The sequence below is a fragment of the Dipodomys spectabilis genome, unplaced genomic scaffold (assembly GCF_019054845.1).
Source record: "Dipodomys spectabilis isolate Male_0828 unplaced genomic scaffold, ASM1905484v1 ptg000108l, whole genome shotgun sequence".
NCBI lineage: Eukaryota > Metazoa > Chordata > Mammalia > Rodentia > Heteromyidae > Dipodomys > Dipodomys spectabilis.
In genome coordinates this window covers 9,330,001-9,347,472 of record NW_024870785.1, presented here as the reverse complement: position 1 = coordinate 9,347,472, position 17,472 = coordinate 9,330,001, and the positions used below count along the sequence as shown (strand labels likewise).

General features: G+C 49.3%; 1 protein-coding gene across 1 annotated transcript in view; it reads left to right on the top strand.

Moving 5' to 3' along the window:
- The first annotated feature begins 12,895 nt into the window (after nucleotides 1–12,895).
- The window catches only part of Shc4 (SHC adaptor protein 4), a 66,864-nt gene continuing 62,287 nt past the window's right edge, over nucleotides 12,896–17,472 (top strand). Inside the window, 2 exon segments of the mRNA XM_042687637.1 lie at nucleotides 12,896–12,943; nucleotides 12,946–12,987. Coding sequence (XP_042543571.1) covers nucleotides 12,896–12,943; nucleotides 12,946–12,987 — 90 coding nt within the window.

The window sequence follows — 17,472 nt, the reverse complement described above, 5'->3', positions numbered from 1 at the left end:
GAGACTCCTGATCTCCAATTAACTAGCAAAAAGCCACAAGTGGAGCAGTGGCTCGACTGGTTAAGTACTATCCTTGAGCAGAAAAGCTCGAGGGCTGAGATCTGAGGATCACAGTTCAAAGCCAGCCCGGGCAGGAAAGTCCGTGTGAGACTCTTATCTCCAATAACCCACTAGAAAACCAGAAGTGGTGCTGTGGTTTAAGCAGTAGAGCGCCCACCTTGAGCTGAAGAGTGCAGAGACAGCGCCCAGGCCCACTACTGACAAAAAAAAAAAAAGAGAAGAAGAAAGAAAAAAAAGCTCAAAGGACAATGGCTAGGTCCTAAGTTCAAGTCCCAATACTGGCCCGTGCACACACACACACACACACACACACACACTTCCCCCCAAAAAAGACTTTTCCAAATATGAAACAATCCTGAGAAGCTGTTTACTTTTTAAATCCCCTTATCTCTTTGTCAGTTCCTTTCTTGGCTCAAATCTTTCACTCATGACTAACTTAGGTGCCTTTTTTCATTCAGGCTGTTGTCAGTTTTTGTTTTGTTTTGTTTTTTTTCCAGTTGGTCATGGGGCTTGAACTCTGGGCCTGGGCGCTGTCCCTCAGCTCTTCATCTCAAGGCTAGCTCTACTTCTTGAGCCACAGCGCCACTTCCGGTTTTCTAGTGGTTAATTGGAGATAAGAGTCTCACGGACTTTGCTGCCTGAGCTGGCTTTGAACCGTGATCCTCAGATCTCAGCCTCCTGAGTAGCTAGGATTACAGGTGTGAGCCACCGGCGCCTGGCCCCTGTCAGTTTTTTTAATGTGAAAAATGATTGTGTTCCCCTCTTTGTAAGGTTGGCTTTCAAGCTCAGAATTAAATTGGCAGTCTACTAGCCAGTTTACTTGTCCTTCTGTCAAATACTTTATATTCTAGTCACTGCTGCTTTCTTCCTTCTGGTGTCTTTCCTTCACTTGGTTCTTTTATTTATTTTGTAAATTAATGCTTGAATACATTCTGGTAAAAGATGAAAAGGACTGCCAGATGTCGGAGTCTCCTGCCTATAATCTTAACTACTCAGGAGGCTGAGATCTAAGGATGTTGGTTTGAAGCCAGCCTAGGTAGGAAAGTCTGTGAGACTCTTATCTTCAATTAACGACCAAAAAGCCTGAAGTAGAGCTTTGGCTCAAGTGGTAGAGCACTAGCTTTGAGCAAAAAAGCTAAGGGACAGCACTCTGGCCCTGAGTGCAAGCCCCCTTACCAATAAAGAGAAAAAAGTTTTGAAAGAACTCAGAATTAGACAAAGTAAAATTTAAAAAATATTCATGTTCATATATGTTCATAAATATGTTGTAGTACTCTTAGACCTCAAACCCATTTGAACAATATTAGGAACAATGCAGTTTGTGAAATCATGAACAAGTATTTGAAAGCTTACTCGTGGGGCTAGGCATTTTTCATGTTTCTTCTTTCCCATTTAATAAGGCAGATATCACACGCCTGTTTTGGAAAGCAGACAATTGGTTGAAGGAAGTTAAAATGGCAAAGCTTGAATGAAACTCAGATGTGTGATTCTGCATGTTAGTGCAGGTATTAGGGTGTGTGTGTGTGTGTGTGTGTGTGTGTGTGTGTGTGTGTGTCGTGATTCTGCATGTTAGTGCAGGTATTAGGGTGTGTGTGTGTGTGTGTGTGTGTGTGTGTGTCTTGGAGGGGTGAAGGGAGGCCTTCCAGCCATTTTTACCTGCTTCTCTTCCTCCAGGAAGGCTTGGCCAGAGGGTGTACCATTGGACTTAAATGACTCTCAGCTAGCAGGCAAGCATATTTCTATTTTTATCTGAATTCCCAGCATCTTGGGGAAAGAACTTGGCTTCTTCTTACCCACCAGACCCTTGAGGAGGGAGGAGAGCCTTCAGGCTCCTCTGTAACCTTCCTTTGACTTGCATTCTAAAGACAAAGGTGAACTTGAGAGCTGGAGAGACACAGCTTTTCTTTATGCTTCCCCCAGGCCCTGGGGCCTGCTTCTCGGCAGCACTGAGGCCCTTTTGTCCTAGCAGGGGACCTGTGGCCTGACTGCCCACACTGTTCGGGCGCTGTAGCTGCGCCCGCTGCCCCTCCCCGAGCGTCTCTGGGCCTGAAGAAGAGCTTTGGAGTTGCACGAACGCACACTGGCCCTTTTCTTCTCCCGGCGCCTGTCGCTTTGATGCTGCGCGCCTGGCAGCCGGGTACTCCGAGGCTCTTTTCCAGGGAGGCCGTGCGAAAGCCCAGAACTGTGCTCTCCCTGCCCTAGGGCCTGGGCTTCTTGAGAGAAAGCCAAGGTCACGGTCAAGGTCACAGTCCTGGTCAGGACTACGCACAGCTGAGAGCCGGCGCTGCAGTTCCGCGTGCCGCCGGCAGGGTGCGCTGTGGAGAGCCTCACCCAGCCGCGCCGGGTCCTCTTGCTTAAGGGATCTGTGCAAGAGTATTTTTCTTTCTTTGGCTGTCTGTCTCCCTTTTTTCCCTTCCTTTTTCCCTTTCCTTCTTTCGTTCTTTCTTCTTCTAAATTAAAATCTTACCGTACAAAAATTGTAAGGATGGAGGAAAGCGGAAAGAGTGGTATAATGGAGGCTCACACACCTTTTATCTAGAGCCTGCAATTAATTAGCTATTTGTATGGTAAGATATAGCTATAAGGAGTGTGTGTGTGTGTGTGTGTGTGTGTGTGTGTGTGTGAGAGAGAGAGAGAGAGAAAGAGAGAGAGTGTCTAAAAGTCTACCATTTCACCATTTGTTCAATCACAGATATTTGTGCAATATGCTGTAATAGTACAATAACAGATCTGTAGTTACATAGGGAAAATGGGAGTTTTGCTATATGCAAAAAAAAAAGGTAGAAACTGCATGTGCAATATTGTGTGTGTGTGTGTGTGTGTGTGTGTGTGTGTGTGTGTGTGCCACTACTGGAGATTCAACTCAGGGCCTGTCCCTTAGCTTTTTTGGTCAAGGCTAGCACTCTACTACCTGAGCCACAGCTCCACTTCCAGGTTTTTGTTTTTTAATTGTGAAAATACTGTACAGAGGGGTTACAATTACATGGGCAAGAAGATGAGTACATTTCTTATCAAGCATTGTAGCCTCCTCCTTTGTTTCCCCTTCCCATCCCATCCTCCCCCCACCCTTCTACTCAACCCTCCTCCCCTCCCACCAAAGTTGTAAAGTTCGTTTTGGACATACGACTTGTACATATCATTGTTGCAATGGATCCACCTGTATCCCTATTTAAATGATTTGTTTTTTCCCTTCCCCTTCACAAATTCACTTCCAGGACTGGGGGCGGGGGGGGGGGTCCAGTCATGGGGTCTGAACTCTGGGCCTGGGCACTGTCCCTCAGCTCTTCAGCTCAAGGCTAGCGCTCTGCTCTACCACTTGAGCCACAGCACCACTTCAGCTTTTTTCTTTTTGCTTATGTGGTGCTGAGGAATCAAACCCAGGGCCTCATGCATGCAAGGCAAGTGCCACCTTCCCAGCCCCACTTCCAGGATTTTTGCGGGGTTCACTGGAGCCAAGAGTCTCTTATTAGACTTTCCTCCCCATTAATTTCAAACAAAGATCCTTGGATCTCAGCTTCCTAAATAGTTAAGATTATAGACATAGCTAGAATTGCAAAAGTGTCTCACTGGATAGAACCTTCAAAGTCCACATTTCTATACTAATAGTCCACTCAAGGAACTCTAGGCATCATCATCATCATCATCATCAGAATTCCCAGACATTACCTGTTACCCAATTTCAAAGCCACTCTCCATTTTAGAGCATCCAGTTCCTGGTGCTAAAATCTGTCCTGTGTTCTGTTGGCACTGTAGCTAACTACTACTGACTTTAGCTTGAACAACGCAACTGTATCACTTTACTACTGTATAGATTGCAGCAGAAGTCTTACAGGTAGTCTCATCAAGCTGAAACCAAGTGTTGGCAGGGCTGTTTTGCTCACTGGAGGTTCTAGGGAAAGATCTAGTTGCTAACAGTATTCAGTTCCTTACAGCTGCCTCCTCCATGACTGGTAATGAACCGAGGGCTCTTCTTGGTTTCCTGGAATCTTGTCCCTCTCTGTTCTCTAGGCAGGTTATAGCCGGTAAATCTTCTCATGGTCAAGTCCTCCTACTTTATTGTTTCAGTCTCAAATCACCTAGCTCTTAAAACAGCTGGGAAGTGAACCCTGCTTTGAAAAACTCCTGTGTTTCTATTTTGGACCATTTACATAATTCCCTCATTTCAAGGTGTGTAATCAGAATCACATCTGCGGTTACTTTTGTGATGTTCCTGGGATTAGGGTGTGGACCACTCTGGAGCCTTTAATCTGCCTTTCCTACTGAGAGCATCTAGATTTGAACTTGGGGCTGTCCTGACTGTATTTGGACTTTCCCTACTAGTCTCTGTAATTACCTCTCATAACTAGACTTCTCTCTCATGCCACAGAGGCCTGGCTTATGTCAGAGGCCTGTTCTTGCAATTGCATTTGGTATTAAGATAGTAATGCTGTGGGGCTGGGAAGGTGGCTTAGTGGTAGAGTACTTACCTAGTATCCAATTTACCACCAAAAAGCCAGAAGCAGAGCTGTGGCTCTAGTAGAAGAGCATCAACTTTGAAAAAAGAAAAAAAAGCCAAGCAAGAGTGTGAGGTCCCAAGTTCAAGCCCTAATACTAGCACAAATGCATACACTCAAAAGTAACAAAGAGGATGGCTAATTGCAGCTTGAGCTGCTTAACTTAGTTATAGATTTCTTTTTCTCACAGGACAGTACATCTCAGCTGTTTACTGGTTTTAGTTCTTGGATTCATTGGTGTCAAATCATTGGTTGGATCTGGTCTTTCCTTCTCACCTTGTTGCAATATGGCTGCCAAAACTCCAGCCATCAATCACACCCACACTTAAGACAGAAGATATGAGGAAAATGAGTCACTATTCAGATTCTCCCATTAGGACAATGGCTTGACCAGTCTATCACTCCAGTTTTAGTCTTTATAGGTCTCTGACCTTGCCTTTTTCTCACTGGCCAATTCACATTAGAATTATGATCCTGCTGATGAATCACAAATCTCTTGAAATTGTCTCTGACTGCTTCTCTAACACCCACTCACTCCACCTGTACTGGACATTGATGAAAATGAGCTAAACAACTCAAGGGCTGTGATGGGAGGGAAGAAATGAGAGAGAAAGAGGGAACAGCTGATACTAAGCCAAAGGAAAGAAAAATACATGGCACCTGATTTGGAAGAAATAGTCTTATTGTTAAAGTTCATAGGTTCATAAACATTAAGATGAGGATGATTATCATTGTGAAGGTTAAAATGTGTTTGTAATCTGCCACAGTCTTGTGAAACTTACGTAGTCACTTAGTCTCAAAGAAATATTTGGAGCCAGGCGCCAGTGGCTCACTCCTAGAATCCTAGCTACTAAGGAGGCTGAGATCTGAGGGTCATGGTTCAAAGCCAGCCCGGGCAGGAAAGCCTGTGAGACTCTTATCTCCAATAAATAACCAGAAAACCAAAAGTGGTGCTGTGGCTCAAGCGGTAGAGCGCTCGCCTTGAGCTGAAGAGCACAGGGACAGAGCCCAAGCCCAGAGTTCAAGCCCCATGACCGACCAAAATAAAGAAAAGAAATATTTGGGAATTTTTTTTTTCCCCGCACTAGGGTTTGAACTCAGGGCAGAGCCTCACACTTGCTTAGCTGGTGTTCTACCACTTGAACCATGCCTCCTGTCAGGCCTTTTGCTGGTTATTTTAGAGAAGAATTTGCAGACTTTTCTGCTCTAGACTGGCTTCAAACCTCAGTCCTCAAAATGTCCACCTGAGTAGTTAGGATTACAGGCGTGAGCCTGGCAGCATTCCTTCTTATGAGATATTCCTGACTCCAGGGGTTGGCAGCAGCCGGGGTACATTGCCTGCCATTCTTGCTGCTGGACAGTAGAAGCCCCAGAGATTACATCGGTTCCATTTTGGGTAGGCAGTGATAAGTTCCTGTTGGGACAATACCTGTTTTCCCATAGACCAGTTTTCAACTGTGTGTGTGTGTGTGTGTGTGTGTGTGTGTGTGTGCATACGCACAGAGATAAAAGGGGAAATTGGGCCACATCGAACAAGGACATTTTTATCCTAACCTAGCTTTTGATTCCACCTAAATAGAAGATCTCCTGAAAATAGAAACATAGTGGAGATTACTATTGTGTACACACAATATGCATTCTCCTCTTCTTTCTCCTCTTCTTCTCCTGGAGCAGAAGTAGGCTTTAATGTGCAGTAGCCATGCACCCAGACAAAAGATGTCTTTATTCTCTGATGGAGAAGATTCCATCTTCTCTTCCAGCTAGGTACAGACATGGGACTCAGTCCTGACTAATGAGATATAAGTGGAAACATTGTATGGGCGTTCAGATGTTTCCCTAAAGAGATAAGGCATTCCATGCTTTATCCTTTGATTCCGTTTGCTATGTACAGTGCAATTGCAATGGCTGGAGCTCCATTAGCCATTTTGGACTGTGAAAGGGAATAAATATAGAGCAGACCAAGAGCTGAGTCTAGTTCTGGATGTTCTACTTCCTGGGGAATAAATTTTATTTTTATTTGTGTACTTTAGTGCCAGTGCTGTGACTTGAATATGAGGTCTCTAGCTCTCACACAGCTTTTTTCACTAAAGGCTGGCCTTCTACTACTTGAGCTATGACCTCCACTTCTGTTTTTGGGGTTTTTTTGGTGGTCAGTTGGAGTTAAGCATCTACTGGGTTTTTCTGTCCAGATTGGCTTCAAATTGGGATCCTCAGATCTCAGCCTCCTGAGTAGCTGGATTACAGGTGTGAGCTACCAGTATTTAAGCCACTGTACTTTCTTAGATTTACATATTATTTGAACCAAGCCAGAAACAGTTCATCTACTTTTTCATTGGCGGGATTGTCTAAGTCTTTAACCCTGCCAGGTGAACACTTCAGGTATAGATACTAAAATAACCTGTTTTCTTGTGCACTTCTAAGCAATCTTGGTTCTGGGACAGTTAGTTGGGGTCAGTAAACAGTTGTCAAGGCTGAAGAGTTGGTGGGAAGGCATGGGAAAATATTTGACTCAAGAGGCAAAACACCACACTCCTTCCAGGGTTCGTGATAAATCCAGGAGAAATGGCCCTGCCTTCATTTATTTATTCATTTTAGAATGATGCTTAAAAATTCAACCTTTTGCTGGGCACTGGTGGCTCATGCCTGTAAACCCAGCTACACAGGAGGCTGAGATCTGAGGATCACGGTTCAAAGCCAGCCTGGGCAGGAAATCTGTGAGACTCTTATCTTCCCATTAATCACTCAAATAACTGGAAGTGGAGTTGTGGTGCAAATGGTAGAGTGCTTGCCTTGAGCTGAAGAGTTCAGGGTACAGTGCCCAGGCCCAGAGTTCAAGCCCCACGACTGACCAAAAAAGAAATTTAACCTTTTCTTTCCTCTCAGATCCAATGGTTTACACCTGTAATCCTAGCTGCTCAGGAGGCTGAGTCCCGAGGATCAAGGTTCAAAGCCATCTTGCTGATAAATCTGAACAATTCTTATCTCCAATTAACCAGCCCCCCTCCCCAAATTAAACCCAAAAGTGGAAGTGTGGTTATTTGGAGAAACAATGACAGGAACAGCTCCGAAAAGCTGTCTTTTTGTGAAGAAATATGCAGCTGTCTCTATCAGTAAGGTGGCTGTAGACTGAAGGTTTTCTTTTTTCTCTTCTTCTTTTTTTTTATCATGAGGCTTAAACTCAGGGCCTAGGCGCTGTCCCTGAGCTTTCTCACTGAAGGCTAGTGCTCTACCACTTTAAGCCACAGCACCACTTCTGGTTTTCTTGTGGTTAATTGGAGATAAGAATCTCACAGATTTTCCTACCCACACTAGCTTTGAACCAGGATCCTCAGATCTCACCCTCCCCAGTAGCTAGGATTACAGGTGTAAGCCACTGGTGCCCTGCTGGCAAAGGAGTTTCTAACTGCTAACCTGCTATCTGCATTGGACGAGTCTTCCCCTAGAAAGAAGACCCAGGGAGGCTGACACCTGGCTCAGCCAGCAGATCACAGCTGGCAGCCACCTGGGAGACTCATCTGCAGACAGGACAGCCGCTGTGGGTTGCTGCATGATCTTCCTCCAGAATAAAAGGTGCTGTGGAAGCTTTGAGCTACTATGAAGTGAGTGGTAATCACATTTCTACCATTTCCTGTCCCGTGCATGAATCCATTGGTAGGCCTCTCCTTTTCCTGTTTAATCCTGATAGGGTGGAGGACAATTTTCCTTTCATTCCTTCCCTGCCAAGAAGATCTTCCTATAAATATTGTCTGGACGAAGTCTTCTCTTCTGTTTTCAGCCATTACCCTATGGTTCTCTTCCTTCCTGAGGGGCTCTTAGACAATCCTACTCAGAGAAAGATCTGGCTTCAGTAGTGGTGGGGGAGAGGTGGGGGGGGGGGGGGAGGAAGAGCTGGTGGTGGTGTAGATTAAGTCCCTGTTTTGCTTTCTTCCAAAGTAGCAATCGACCTGTCCTACCCCTTAATCCCCCAGAGGTATTTCTGATTTATTCTGCCTCCATTTCCCCTCACCCTCCACTTCCCCGTTCCTCCATCTCTAAGACAGCTGGGCAGACATGTCTGTCACATGCTCTTCTCTCCTGAGCCTCCCAGAAACCCTTGGCTGAGCCTGGCAGAGGATTTGAATCAGGCCCAGTCCCATCCTCAAATTTGAATCTGCCAGTTGTACCCAGCAGGCCAAGACTGTCCCTAAAGTAGATGGCCGGAGGGAGGAATGTCTCAAAGCAAAGGAGACTCCCTGTTGAGGTCTGGGCAGAACTCTTTGCCAAGGGCAGCCAGGAGAGGGGTTTAATGGGACATCGATGCTTTAATGACAAAGATGATTTTTTTCTTATCTATTATTCATGTTTTTATTTCTGAGGTATTTCGGGTAAATTTTCTAGGTCTGATCTCCAGGGAGGACAAGAGAGGAAGAATGAATGCTGAGTGAACGTGGACAAGGGGTTGCGTTCCGGCACTCTGGTAGAGTGACTGTGGTGACAGTCAAGGGGCTGGTGTGGTGTCCTGCTGCTCCATTCCAACCCAGACCTGCTACTTTTTCCTGGCCACAAGTCAGTAAGTGGTCTGTGTAACACCTGTCACCTTGAAGTCCCCGGAGGCTCAAACATGAAGCCTTCTGTCCACACAACCCAGTCTAGAGGAACAACCCCACCGATCATTAGTTCTAAGGATCATACCCATTTTATGGAGAGGAACACTGAGTCACTCGGCCGCTTCTGTCTCACCGAACTGCTCAGTACGCACAGCTTCATTGGGAATGGCTCAGCCTCTGAGCCGTCTGAAACACTGTTTTCAGGTTGAATATGTACTTTCCCCTGACCATCGTAGAAGGCAGAGACACACACCAAACTCACAGGCTGGAGAATATTCTACCCGATCTCTGAGTCATTTTGAGGGCACATTCAAGGCTACCCAGATTCAAGGTGTTCCCCTGGTTGTGTAAGTTTTGAATGAATGGGTGGACACTTTCGCATATCAGAGCCTTGGCCCACTGAGAAAGGGCAACCTGAAACTAATTTTCTTATCCTGACCCCCAGGATTACTTATTTATTTGTTGATTGATTATTTATTAGCTGTTTTTCCGTATTTCCTTTGCCCAGCTTGGCTCTGGCTTCCTGTGTACTAAACCTATTGTGGTTGTTATGATGACTTCAGAATACATTGGATAGGTTCAGGAAGCTGAACCAGAGGATAGAACCAATAATTGAGGGAGGGGGGGAGGAGGGAGGGAGGGAGGGAGAAAGAGAGAGGGGAGGCATGAGAAAGGGAAGGAGAGAAAGAGGGAGAGAGTTTTCAAAGAAGAAAAAAAGCATCCCAGCTTCCCACAGTACCTGTTTCTGTACTGTACATTCTAATATCCCTGAAACAACGCATCTTTATTTGTAGCCCTTCGGTTTGACCAAGAGCAATAGATCTGTTAACCCTGCTGCTTCCCACAGTCTAAGGGACGATCTAAGCCCTTCTTTTTAACCCTTTCATCAAATATCACAGCATAAATTCCTTCCACCTCTTACCCCCCCCCCCCCCCCCCCCCGCCCCTCCTGCCGCCAACCCAACCCTCTACTCTAGCTTGATTTCTCCCTGCTACTAGTTTAGTATATTTATGGCACATGAGTCATCAAGCTATTGCCTGATTGGCTAAAAACCAAGCATCCCCGGGAAAGGGGGGGGGGGGGGGGAGGACCAGCAGTCAATTGAGGCTATTCTCAGCTTCATTCACAGATTTATTAGCTTGCACGCACATGCACACACACACACACACACGCAGAGGGAGAGAAATCATTTGGCAAAGTTCATTCATAAAAATTTCAACACTCCGGGTCCTTCTGCTACCCATGGGCTCTTGGTGGGAGGGGGGGAAGGCTCCCCAGAGGGGTACTGTGTGTGTGTGTGTGTGTGTGTGTGTGTGTGTGTGAGAGAGAGAGAGAGAGAGAGAGAGAGAGAGAGTGTCAGAGTCAGAGTCTCAGAGTCAGAGTCAGAGTCTGAAGGAGGGAATCTGAAGGCTTGAGGCCCAAGCAAGAGACAAAGTCTTTCAAGAGAGAGCTACCCTCATATATACATTGTAATTATTTCTTCTTCTTTGCCCTCTGCTCCTCCTCCTCCTCTCCCTCCTCCTCCTCCTCTCCTTCCTCCTCCTCCTCCTCCTTCCCCTCCTCCTCCTCCCCCTCCTCCTCCTCCCCTTTTCCTCCCCTCCTCCTCCTCCTCCTCCTCCTTCTTCTTCTTCTTCTTCTTCTTTTCTCTTCTTCTTCTTCTCTTCCTCTCCTCTCCTCCTCTTCCTCCTCTTCCTCTCCTCCTCTTCTCCTCCTCTTCCTCCTCTCCTCCTCCTCCTCCTCTCCTCTTCCTCCTCCCCTCCTCCTCTTCCTCCTCCTCCTCCCCCTCCTCTTCTCTTCCTCCTCCTCCTGCTCCTCCCCCCTCCTCCTCTTCTTCTCCTCCTCCCTCTCCTCTTCTTTTCCTCCTCCTCCTCCTCTCCTCCTCCTCTTCTACTTCTCCTCCTCCTCCTCCTTCTTCTTCTCCTCCTCCTCCTCTCCTCTTCCTCCTCCTCCTCTTCCTTCTCTCCTCTTCCTCCTCCTCCTCCTCCTCCTCTCCTCCTGTCCTCCTCTTCCCCCTCTTCCTCCTCTCCTCCTCCTCCTCCTCCTCCTCCTCCTCCTCCTCCTCCTCCTCCTCCTCCTCCTCTCCTCCTGTCCTCCTCTTCCCCCTCCTCCTCCTCTTCCCCCCTCCTCCTCCTCCTCCTCCTCCTCTCCTCCTCCTCCTCCTCCTCCTCCTCCTCCTCCTCTTCCTCTCCTCCTGTCCTCCTCTTCCCCCTCTTCCTCCTCTCCTCCTCCTCCTCCTCCTCCTCCTCCTCCTCCTCCTCTCCTCCTGTCCTCCTCTTCCCCCTCCTCCTCCTCCTCCTCCTCCTCCTCCTTTTCTTCCTCCCCCCCCTTCTTCAAGTTGAACAATCTTTGGGACCAATAAAGGGTTAAGCGGCTAGTCTTCGCCCCGCCCTGCCGGTGCAGGTTAGAAAGTTCCTGCGGGCCAGGCCGCAGAGGAGGCCGGTGCGGTGCGGTGCGGTGCGGTGCGGTGCGGTGCGGTGCGGTGCGGTGCGGTGCGGTGCTGGCGGTGACTATTTCAGCGTAGGCTCCTCCAAGGCTCAGAGATGCGCGGGACCGGCTGGGTTTGGTGAGCAAGAGTTAGGGGTGAGCGGCCCCCCCCCCGGATTTCCCCATCCTGAGCCTGGCTCCGGGGCGCCCCCGCACTGCCCCGCACTGGCCCCGCACTGCCCGGCCCGCGGGGAGGGGCTGAGATCGGAGCCCTGGGGCGCGCGCGTGTGTGCGTGTGAGCGCGTGTGTGAGCGCGTGTAGGGGTGGCGGGGGGGGGGTCCCCCGGGCTGTCACCCCGAAGCGCCCGCGCCAACCCAGTGTCCCCGGGGGGTGGGAGGGGGAGGGGAGGGGAGGGCAGGGCAGGGGAGGGCCGGGGAGGGGAGGGCAGGGGGAGGGCCCGGGGAGGGGGAGGGGCAGGGGAGGGCCGGGGAGGGGAGGGGAGGGGAGGGCCGGGCAGGGGGAGGGGGGAGGGCAGGGGAGGGCAGGGCAGGGGAGGGGAGGGCCCGGGGAGGGGGCGGGGTGGAGACCGCGTGGGGAGGAGGGACACGTCCGTCCGCCCGGCGATGTCCGGCTCGTGGCTCGGCGGGACCGCCGGCCGCCACCGCGTGCCTCAGTTTCCCGTTTGAGCCCCGCCCTCGCCCCCCAGGCTGGGGAAAGGCTATGCGAGCCGGGGGTGGCGCTGCGCCGCAGGGGCCGTGCGGACCCCCGGGGATGCTGCACCGGGCCAAGTACAGCCGCTTTCGGAACGAGTCGGTCAGCTCCCTGGACGAGGGCCCCGCGGGGCCCCAAGGGCTCGCCGCCGGCCGCCCGCTGCCCCGCGCGCCCCGGCCCCGCGCCGCGCGCCCCCCGCGCCCCGCCGCGCCCCCCCGCGCCCCGCCGCCCCGCGCAGGCCCCCACCCCCGCTGTGCCCCTGGATCCCCGCGCCCTGGCCGGCCTGAAGCTCACCCACCCCGGCCGCCCTGTGGAGTCTGAGAAACTTCTGCCTCGGCCCCGAGAGAGCCTGCCCCGGCTGAAGCTGCAGGAGAGCCTCGAACCCCCCGACGGCCGCTGCTCCGCGCGGGGGAGCCGGGGACGGCCGCCCAGGGAGCCGGCCCGGGGCCGCGCCGCCACCGCCACCGCCCACCACCATCATCGCCACCGCCGCCACCGCCACCCGCCCACCATCATCACCACCGCCGCCACCGCCGCCCTCCTCCTCCACCTCCGACCTGCCCGGCGCCGGCGCGACCTCCTCCTCCTCCTCCTCCTCGGCTGCTTCCTCTCCCTCCCCGATGCCTGCCCCGCTTCCTGGACCCCGGGCCCGCCAGGACAGACACTTCCCCCCAAACACTTGTTGGGCCTGGGCATGAACTACTGCGTGAGGGTAAGTCCCCAGCCCGCAGGGAGGGGGCAGGGGGCAGGGGGGCTCTGCTGGGCCTAGGCCTGCAACAGGACCTGGCCTGGGGGTTCTGGGGTTCGAGAGGAAAAGACACTGGGCTTCGTCCAACAGGAGAAGGGAAGCGAGCTCTTGGCTTGAACCTAAGCAACCCCCTAATAGGGAGTAGGCCTGCGCCCGGGGTGGTGGGGGGCTGTGGGTCCAAGACTTGGGCAGGGGGTGCAGTATAGGGGTGTGTGTGTGTGTGTGTGTGGTGTGTGTGTGTGTGTGTCTGGATGGGGTACCTGGTTGGCCCCCCTTGCTAGATTTTTAAGCATCCTGAAGAATTTCAAGTTAGATGAAGCGATTCAAAGCGACTGAGTTAGACCGGCCATTTTTATGTCTCCCAAGTGAATACAGTTACTAGGTCTGCCTTACAGGATCGCAAGCAAGGGGCTTGGGTTTGTTTTAATTTAAAAAAAGAAAAGAAATTCCACACACACTTCCCAAACCAGAGCTGAGTCCGGCACTAGAGAGACCAAGAGGAGCTACTCTTAGTACTTGACCACACGGAAACCGGTAAGATCTGATCCATGAGCGATGTGCAAAACCAAAGCCCTTCCTGGCCTGGCAGCTGGTCCTTATCTAAGGATCTGGTCCTCACCCAGAGCTCAGAAGCCTAGGGATGTGTATGAAGTAGTAAGAGCAATCATTAATCACTGGAAGCTAGTGTGAGGCTGAGGAAGGCATTTGGAAAACAGGACAGGTGTGTGTGTGTGTGTGAGAGATGTGGGATCCATTCAGAGGGATTCAGGAGAAGGGTATATTTCGATAGAATGATCAGATCTTGATGGTAGGGTGGGGGGTGGAGGAGGTTTTGGGGAGGAGGGGGAAGGGGAAGATTCCCAGCAGGGAAAAGAATAAGATCAAAGTGGCTTCAGGAAGCATCCACAGAATAGAATAGTGAATGACACCGAGAGAGAGAGAGAAAGAGTTCAGAACACAGTGCTCAAGCCAGCATGAGCTGAATAAAGATGAACACAGATCATGGATTGTTGAGGTCAGATGGGCAGAGGTCCATAGCTCCCCATTGCCAGTAAAAGAAGTTATGAACTTGGATTGGTGACCCAAAAACCTTTCTAGGTTTGTAGGTAAGTCTTTTTTTGGGGGGGGAGGGGTGCTGGTAGGGCTTTTATGCCATCTGGGTGCTGTGCCTTCACTTTTTCCATTCACGGTAGGCACGCTGCCATTTGGGCTTTTGGGTGGTTAATTACAGACAAATGTCAGGGCTGGGAAGGTGGCTCAGTGGTAGAGCACTTGCCTTGCATGGATGAGGCCCTGGGTTCGATTCCTCAGCACCACATAAGCAAAAAGAAAAAAAAAGCCGGAAGTGGCACTGTGGCTCAAGTGGTAGAGCGCTAGCCTTGAGCTGAAGAGCTGAGGGACAGGCCCAGAGTTCAGGCCCCAAGACCGGACCCCCCCCCCAAAAAAAAAAAAACAACAGACACAAATGTCATACGTTTTTCTTTTTTTCCTTCCTTGGGTTGTCTATGAACCATGATCCTTAGATCTCAGACTCCCAAGTAGCTAGGATTACAGGCAGGAGCCGCACAGCTATAAATCATTTCTTAATGAAAGTAGATTTAGAAAGGTCAGTCCGTTGAGCTTGATGTGGATGGGAGCAGGAAGAGACAGGTGGCTGGGAGGTCAAAGAGGAATTGTTACTTAGCGAGGTGGTGGTGGATGATAATGGAAGGTTGTAAAACAGAGTTAAGTCAATGGGGGGAAACAGGGTAAATCAGGAAGTAGAAGAGTTCGTGCTAAGTTTACTCTGGACGTACTAAATTAATATCTCATGGTGCTAATATGCAGGTAGGCAGTCATGTGAGATTAGCCCTCTGCTGAGATGTCAGACCTGAAGGTACAAACATGAACATCAGAACAGGAAAGAGTATCCTGAATGACAGCTAGAATCTCAAGGAAGGTCAAATGATGGGTCCAGGGAAAGCATAGCAGGCAAGACTTGCCAATGGTACCTATAATCTCAAAGAGATAAAGATGTAGAACTCAGCTCTTATCCACCCCCCACCCCTTCCCCACTCAGTGAGTGGCCTAGACTAGAAATGTTTGGTTGTATCTACTGAAAAAGTAAGTTCCTGGTCTTTTCCTACTTGTCACACTTCCGTGTACACCGTGAGTTGGAGTCACTCTTCAAGCCCAATGCAGATCCTCTACCCTCTGCAGCTGCCTTGATTTCCCTCTTGGGCTTCCCCACACCTCCCCACTACCCACATATCAGTATAATGTTTAAGTTTAAAAAAAGAAGAGTTACTGTGGGATTTCCATTTTTCCACTGGGAAATGCCCTTGCTGGCATTTGAGGTGTTTAATGAGGACACCAGCTGTCTCTTCATAGCAATGGCTTCTGACCCCTGTGACACAGATATCCACAGGGTATTGCCATTTGTTTGACATATGATGCCAGTTAACAACCTCTCTTACAAGAAACAACTTAGTGTGTGCGTGCGTGTATGTGCCAGTAATGGGGCCTTAAACTCAGGACCTTGTAATCTTGCTTTGTTTTTCATTCAAGGCTGATGCTCTACCACTTCAGCTACATCTCCACTTCTGACTTTTTGGTGTTCATTGGAGATAAGAGACACTCAGATTTTTTTGCCCTGGCTGGCTTTGAACTTTGATCCTCAGATCTTAGGCTTCTTGACTAGCTAGGATTACAGGTGTGAGCCATTATCACCTGGCTTGAGTTTATTATTGGTAATTTTTAGAGAATCCTAACTTTGAAAGAAGGAAGGATTGAATGTGTCGTTACCAAATTCAGTGTCCCTATGGGGGAAAGGGAATCCCAAATAAATAATTTTTTTAAGGTTATACATGTGAGGTCAAAGACATAGTGAGTTCTGGATGCAAGTCTCTCATGCCCCAGTCTTTGCTTACTTTGAGATGTGAACCAGATTTTTTAAAAATCAAATACCAACCTACTAATTTACACTGAAAAAATTATTGTACCAACTGAACCACAGTTAGGATCTAAACCAAGCTTGCTTGGGGTTGATGAATTCAAATCAGAAAAGGTATGACGTTCTTTTTGCTGATTAATTCGAGATAAGAGTCTCACAGACCTTCCTGCCCAGACTGGCTTTGAACCTTGATCCTCAGGTCTCAGCCTCCTGAGTAGTTAGGATTACAGGCTTGAACCACTGGCGCCCCAGGCAGATTAAAGTTCTTATTGGCTTATAGACATAGAGCTAGTGGACTTAGTAATAAAGGTCATGGGGCTAGAATTCTAGGCCTGAGCACTGTCCCTGAGCTCTTCAGCTTAAGGTGACCGCTCTACCATTTGAGCCACAGCGCTACTTCCGGCTTTTTCTGTTTTTGTGGTGCTGAGGAATCGAACCCAGTGCCTCAGGCATGCAAGGCAAGTACTCTACCACTGAGCCACCTTCCCAGCCCTACTCCATTCTTATGTAATAGGAACCAGTTGTTTGGCAGAAACTGTCCCATGCATTGGACATTGATGAATGAACTGGAGCAAGGCCTATTTCATTCTAGAAACTTTCATTCTAGAGAATAAAGAGAGGCCCTCATAAAACAAGCCCGTAAGTATAGTATCTCAGATGGTAAAAAGTGTTACGAAGAGCCATAAAGCAAGGGAAGTAGAAAAGCGGGTTGGTTGAGTAGAGATGGAAGTTACTCCTTTTGTGTGAGGAACTGGCATTGCTATAGCATGTCTTTGTTTTCTTACATCTTTATCTGTTGTAACTGGAAGTGTATTTTCCCTAAGTTAGAGTTGACTTTGAGTTGAATTATCTCTCTCTCTCTCTCTGGGTCTTGAACTCTGGGCCTGGGCGCTGTCCCTCACCTCTTCAGCTCAAGGCTAGCATTCTACCACTTGAGCCACGGTGCCACTTCTGGCCTTTTCTGTTTATGTGGTGCTGAGGAATCGAACCCAGGGCCTCACGCACGCGAGGCAAGCACTCTACCACTGAGCCACCTTCCCAGCCCAAAAAAGTTATTTAACCCAAGCTGGGTGTGAATGGCTACCACTCAGATGCCTGTAATCCTAGCAACTCCACAGGCTGAGATCTGAGGATTGTGGTTCAAAGCCAGGCCATGAGACTCTTATCTCTGATTAACAATCAAATGGCTAGAAGTAGGTATAGCTAAAGTGGTAAAGCACTAGCTCTACCATTGAAATGGTCATGGATAGCGACCAGGTCCTGAGTTCAAGTCTCATACGGATAGTACGTTGGGCCAAGACTTACACAATATGCATGGACTGGCTTCTATTTTGCTCATCTTCTAAAACCCTTGGGGTGGAGTCATTCTCCCAATATGGCTTCCTCTCGCTTCCATTTCTATTCATCTAAAAGTCAATACTATGGCATGCATGGATGGGGCTCAACTGATTGTGGTTTGCCCTATGAAGTGTTCATCACCAGGACAAGAGAGCTAAGTGGTACCCACGGATACAGCC